This window comes from Cavia porcellus, unplaced genomic scaffold, assembly GCF_034190915.1.
Source record: "Cavia porcellus strain 051 isolate PalLab524CR breed Dunkin Hartley unplaced genomic scaffold, mCavPor4.1 scaffold_26, whole genome shotgun sequence".
NCBI lineage: Eukaryota > Metazoa > Chordata > Mammalia > Rodentia > Caviidae > Cavia > Cavia porcellus.
In genome coordinates this window covers 26,210,712-26,216,711 of record NW_026947509.1, presented here as the reverse complement: position 1 = coordinate 26,216,711, position 6,000 = coordinate 26,210,712, and the positions used below count along the sequence as shown (strand labels likewise).

General features: G+C 43.1%; 1 protein-coding gene across 4 annotated transcripts in view; it reads right to left on the bottom strand.

The window, feature by feature from the left end:
• Positions 1 to 2,798: 2,798 nt before the first annotated feature.
• The window catches only part of LOC100722557 (telomerase protein component 1), a 53,075-nt gene continuing 49,873 nt past the window's right edge, over positions 2,799 to 6,000 (bottom strand). For 3 of the 4 annotated variants that reach the window (XM_013157648.2, XM_063236940.1, XM_063236941.1), the window contains 6 exons: positions 5,193 to 5,333; positions 4,956 to 5,052; positions 3,790 to 3,892; positions 3,507 to 3,700; positions 3,296 to 3,400; positions 2,799 to 3,034 (listed from right to left, as the gene is read on the bottom strand). In XM_013157648.2, coding sequence (XP_013013102.1) covers positions 2,912 to 3,034; positions 3,296 to 3,400; positions 3,507 to 3,700; positions 3,790 to 3,892; positions 4,956 to 5,052; positions 5,193 to 5,333 — 763 coding nt within the window. In that variant the 3' untranslated portion in view covers positions 2,799 to 2,911. Of the gene's footprint in view, positions 3,035 to 3,295; positions 3,401 to 3,506; positions 3,701 to 3,789; positions 3,893 to 4,955; positions 5,053 to 5,192; positions 5,334 to 6,000 lie in introns of those variants that run through there. The other variant, XM_063236942.1, reaches the window with a different exon arrangement.

Here is a 6,000-nt window from a genome sequence, read left to right as displayed (position 1 = left end):
AGTATGTGTGATAATACAAACAAATTTTCTATGGAAAATGAAATAATATAGTAGCCATTGTTCATTTTCTGTTATTTGGTTCTGAATGCCCTGTAATACTTTCCTTCTCTTGAATGGTTTTATACTAATTTGCTATGTTTGATAGTCTTGTATGTGAAGGTATGCTCAACTATTTCAAAGAAAGAGACATTATGGTAGCTACTGTTAATATTGGGTTGTGTTGCAAGTGCTGTGTTGCTCACATTGTTCTGTTCTGATCTACTTTGTTCTGACCTCTTTTGTCTTAATCTCTTTAAAATTAAAATATATATATACCAAAAATGAAAAAACAATGTAAGGGAGGAAAAGCGGTTTGCCCCCTCCCTTCTGCTTTCCTTGATTGCTTTTCTGCCTTCTGCTGCCTTGAGCTGCTGCCCTTCCCCATGCAATCCTGCCTTGGAACCAGTGATTACAGAGTGAAGCCTCCACAAAATGTGAGCTGAATAAACCTTTCCTCCTTTGACCTGGGTGCTGGGTATTTTGTCTCAGCAGCAAGAGAAAAGTAACCAAGACAGCTATGCTCTTCCACCATAATGTTCGTGTCTTACAGCCAGCACACCCTTTACTGAACCCCTGGAAGAGTTAGCTATGAAACCTCTCCTTTAAATTGTGGATGTCTGGGTATTTTGTCTCAGCAACCAGAAAACTAACACACCTAACTAGGGTGTTCTTGTGAAATTTTCAGACAATGGAAGTCACAACTAGAGCTCTTGCCCTTCACCCATGCCTTTAGGAGAGCAAAAGACAAGAATGTAACAAATGTCTTTATCATCTCCCATTCTGAAGATCACACAAGGGCCTTGTGCATTCACTGCAAGGGATCTACCACTGCTCTGTACCTCCAAGCCCTTACATTACTTTTAGGAACATGATGGGTCATGATTCTCAGAAGGATTTCTAGGTAGGATTATGGGCCATAAATTTCAAATTAAATTCAACCTGTTCTAGTGACAGGATGTCTTAGTTTCTTTTTCTTTCATTGTTGAGACAAAATACCTGATAACTGAAATTAAGGAAGAAAAGTTTTATTAGGCTTACAGTTTGTGGAGGTTTCTGTCCATAATCAGCTGGTTGCAAGGCAGACAGGCATTGCAGAAGACCAACTGTTTATGGCAGCCAGAAGACAAGCAAAGGTAACAATAGTAAAAGGGGAAGAGAGCAGAGAGAATATCTATCCCTTATATTGTGTGTAGGCTAGCCACCCTAGGGTGGGTGTAGCACTCACACCCACAGTCTAATTGACCATCAGTAACAAATTCTAGAAGCCTATCTCCATGACTGCATGAGACTTCAGGGGGACATATATGTTATAAGCTCAAAAACCCAAAATGTGCTGTACTTATTATAACTTGTCCTTTTCCTGTAAAACTTGTAATTGCCAGTTAAGTTGCAACCTTGTAACATACCCACCATGTAACCCCCTCCCAGCCTCCCTGGTTTCTGTAACTGCTTGCCTGCTTCCCTGGTTCCTTTTATGGGGACAAACTGATCCTAAGACCCTGACCTCTCCCCTTGTGGCTTGCTACTTTATAACTTCCTGTAGCCCCTGGCTCTGTCCCATACTTCCCTGGCTGTTTTTCTGGGACAGTGTTGTCACTGAGCTCAGCTAATAAAGTGCTTTTTAAAATTTTTTGGAGTCTGTCATTTTCTGCCCATATCAATACAGACATAAATCATAGCACAAGATACTTACAGAAGTGGTGCTTAATATTGTATTTAGAACCTTTGCATGAGGCACAGGAGAAAAACCAAATCAAGATCTGTCAACATGTACCAGTTGATGCCTATACCTCTAGCTAAGGGAGATCACAGGCAATTGGGTAGAAAACATAAAGTCAAAACAAAACAAAAAAAAAAAAACAAAAAACATAAAGTCCCTGAGTGATTTAACCATTTAAAACCTGGGATTAAGGCAAAGGGAGAACAAAATGGGGTATAGTCAACCTCTCTAAATCTTTAAAATTCATAGACCACAGTACAGTGGTATTTCTCTGGGAGAATGCTACCTATCCAGGACAAAAATCCTTGTCATGGCACTGCCTTTCACTATATAAGCCCTTAAAATCCTTTTAAAATTTTCTTTATCCGCTTGCCTCAGTTTCCCAAGGACAGAGAAATTCTTAAATTCTTCGACAGAGATGTTTATGTTTTCTTCTTTCGAACCCTCAAAAGAAAGGGAATTAAGGAAGGAATTAATTTTCCTATACGTTAGAATTTTGAGAAAACTTTTAGGAGGATTAGAGTCCTTGTAAGTTCATGGATATGCCTGTTCCATTTCTCAGCATGTGTTAAGCTATATAAACTTCAACTTGAGGAAGTTCTGTCTTTGTGACCTTTTCCCAGGAGAGCTAATCACTACACCTCGGAATACCTGCTGTCTCTTCTCCCCACTCCTCAGACAGGGGCTGTTTCCAGAGAGCCCCCGGTGCTGTCCTGGTCCCATCCCAGCTCTTGCTGAACGTCCACTGCCCTGTTGGTGCACATGTCTTCCCCTTGTTCTTTTCCACCAAATGAGTGCTCTTAGCTCTCTTTTCAAAGTAAGCATTGCTAAGTGACTCTTTTTTCCCATTCAGGAAGGCATAGAAACTGAGGTCTCAGGAACACAGCACCTCCAAACCCTGGTTTCAGAGAGCACCTGCTAAAGGTGTGGTTCGCTTTCTTGCAGTTGTATTAGGCATTAATGATGAATGAGAAAAGAAATAGAACATCCACATTCTTCCTTCTCAGTCTAAAGCCACATGAGGGCACAGACAAGGCTGTACTGGAGACATAGGGACACTTTATTTGCATCATCACAGGAAGGAGGCAGCCAGAGTACTTTCAGGCTTTGCATCTCTAGCACAAGTGATCAGCTTTCCCCAGCAGTGCACTTTCATTCCCAGGACAGAAAGTACACATTGCCCTGTGTGTCTCCCACAGCGAGCCGCAGGGTGGAGTCAGGGCCCTGCCAGGGCTGCAGGCAGCTCACTGCCCCTTCACATCGGAACAGGCCCAGCTGAAACAGGAACAGAAATGGGGGACAATAGGGGAGGTGAGGGCCAGCTACATGCCCAGGGGCTCCTTCATAACTTTTTTTTTCACTCAAATAAATGCCTTTTATTTAGAAGCAGGTATGTCACTGCAAAAGGAACTAAAGAAAATGGAACTTTGATCTTGTGCTTTTTCTTGTCCAAATACGTTCTCTGGTAACTCCCCCCAGCCCCTTCTTGCCTTTGGGACCCACCTGCTCACACACCCACATACCCCCCACACTTACCAGCTGCATACTGGGTCTTGCCCACAGCTTAACATCTCTGTCCTTTGATCCTGTCACCAGCAACTCAGGCAGCACATGGAGGGCTGTGACAGAGTCTGAGTGAATCTGAGGGAGGAGGATGGTGTCATGCTGATGCTCAGGGAAGAAGAGCTGAAGTCTGCTGTGTCAGCGCACAGCCTCCTCCCTACCTGTGACCCTCCTTCACACTCACCTTTCTACACTGCTGCATCTTTAGCCCCATTCTCGGCCAGTTGGCCATGCTGGCATCTGATGCGTCTGTCCCTGAAGCCTGGTCTTCAGGTTCTTTTGTCTGCCACATGTTACCTGTGGTCCATCCTCCTTCAGGGCTGCATCCAGCCAGGGTCCACAGCACTCCATCGGAGCTGGCACACAGGAACGAGCACTCTGCCATTGTCAGGGCAGAGTTAGAACCAAGATCTACCCACTTCCCCTAGGGCATCTCGGGGCCCCTCAGGCCTTCCCATGCCACTCACCAGATTCAGGTTTGGCCTGAGTCAATACTGAGGACCCGCTAGGGTTCTCTAAATCTATATAAAACTCCAATCTCTCTTCAAACTCTCCTGTTTCCTTTTGCTTCTGTGAAAGGAGACAGGTGACACTGATTAGCTGATACACAGCATATAATTCCGCCTGGTGGAGCAACAACCAGAACTTTCTAAAACCAAACTACAACACGGATAAGGTACAAGACACAATGGTTAAATGTCCGGCTAGTTTTACATAATATTTACCCAGCCCATCACCCCCGTGTCTATAGATGTAGAATGCTTCTATCACCCTAAAAGTTGCCTTTTCTTAGTTAATACAAGGCCACCCACAGAGGTAACAATATTCTGATTTATGTCACCATGAATTAGTCCTGCTTATTCTTTTAAGTTTTATTTACATGAAATTATATAGTAAGTCTGCCTTCTTTGCCCAGAATAATGTCTATGAAGTAAGTCGGTGTTGTTCCTTTTATTGATACTCAGCATCACATTTTCCCCACCATATGTTATTCCACTGCATACCCATACCACAGGTTATTTACACTCTTCTTGGTTATAGACATTTAGGTCATTTTTGCCTTAATGAACAACAATACTACAGACAGTCTTGTACTTATCTTTTGGAGAACATGGGCACTTATTTTTCTTCAGTATACAATTATGAAGGGAATTACTGGCTCACTGACAGGCTTTGTGAATAACTTTCACAGGGATTAAGTCAGGGTTTTCAGTGGACTTGAATATCTAACTTTGGCATAACCAATCAGTGAGTGTTGCACGTCTATGATATAAATGATAAGCATTGTGACACAAAGTGTTAGTTCTTGCTCTTAAGATGCTAATACAATGACAAGATAAGAAAATAATGAAAAATGCAATCAGGAAAAATAAAAATAAAATAGGAAATAAAATTAGTAAAACTATTAGGTTTCTGAGTTCCCATGATTTTCTTGAATAACAGAACTCTTTTCACTGGCAATGAAATTTTACACAGACAACCAGTAATTCCTGCTCTAAAGTAGAGCTGCCCCCTGGAAGGATAGGGGATGTGGACTCGACTGCCTTTTGCTCCCTTTCTTTTCTCATTTACTCCAACACATAAAAACATTGATTCTCAAAAAATGGGTAACACATACCTCAAAAGGACTTACCAAGAAAGAAAGACATCCAGGGTGTCTTGTGTGCAGGAAGAACACACCATGCTCCTTGTGGGTGGACAACAGTATAGGATGAATTCCAAGCTTGTCCCTGGTGTATAAGAAAGTAAGTGGCTGACCCAGATTGCTTATGTTTAAGAGTCCAGTGTTTCTTCTAAGTTAAACTCAGAGAACCACTAAACCACTCTTTCCTTTCTTTAGCTCAGGAGGAATAAGATTTGTAGATCTTACGCGATTACACGCGGAGCGTTCCCAGGGGTCAGTTGTAGTATTTCCAAATCTGCACTGACCAAGATGAGAGAAAGACCATTGGGGGCCAGTTCCAGACTTGTCAGGATCCCCACTTCTTGCAGAACTTGGTTCAGGTGAAGACTATAGCTCAAAAAAATAGACAAAGAAAGATCTCAATTTAGTCAGCCTCCCTCGGGCTCCACAGCTACCCATGCATCTTCACACGTGAAATAAAGAGCAAAATGCCTGCCTTCCCATCTAACCAGTGCACTTGTCCTTGTTTTGATGGTGCCAGCCAAGACTCCAACCCAGGGCCCTAGTGAGCCAGGCCAGCCCCTATTTTCCTTTCATCAGTATTAGTGCTCATCACGCCCTTTCCTTCCTTGCTCACACTGGAAACCCGTAGCATTCTTATCGTTTCCTTCATTCCTAACTCCAGCTGGTCATTAAGCACTGAGGACTGTATGTGCAATGCATTCATGTATCAGTCCCTTCTCTCATTTCTACTGCCCAGGTCAGGACCTGCAGTGTGCCTTCCTTGGACTGTAACACAGCTGTGAAAGGTCTCCTTCCCTTTGGTCACAACTATCCTGTTGGTGGCGACCTCTATGTACACTGACATAGTGTCTGTCCTAGGCGCTATGCCCTACCTGCCTCACAGGTCAGTTTTGGAATGCAGAAATCACCTTCTTCTAGATCAATGAGTTTAGCATCCAGGTGTGGGGAGGGATGCTGGCCTGTCATCTTTGTGATGTTAAGCTTGCCTATTTTCCTATTGCCTCAGTACTGTTCCAGGAAAAGCACCCAT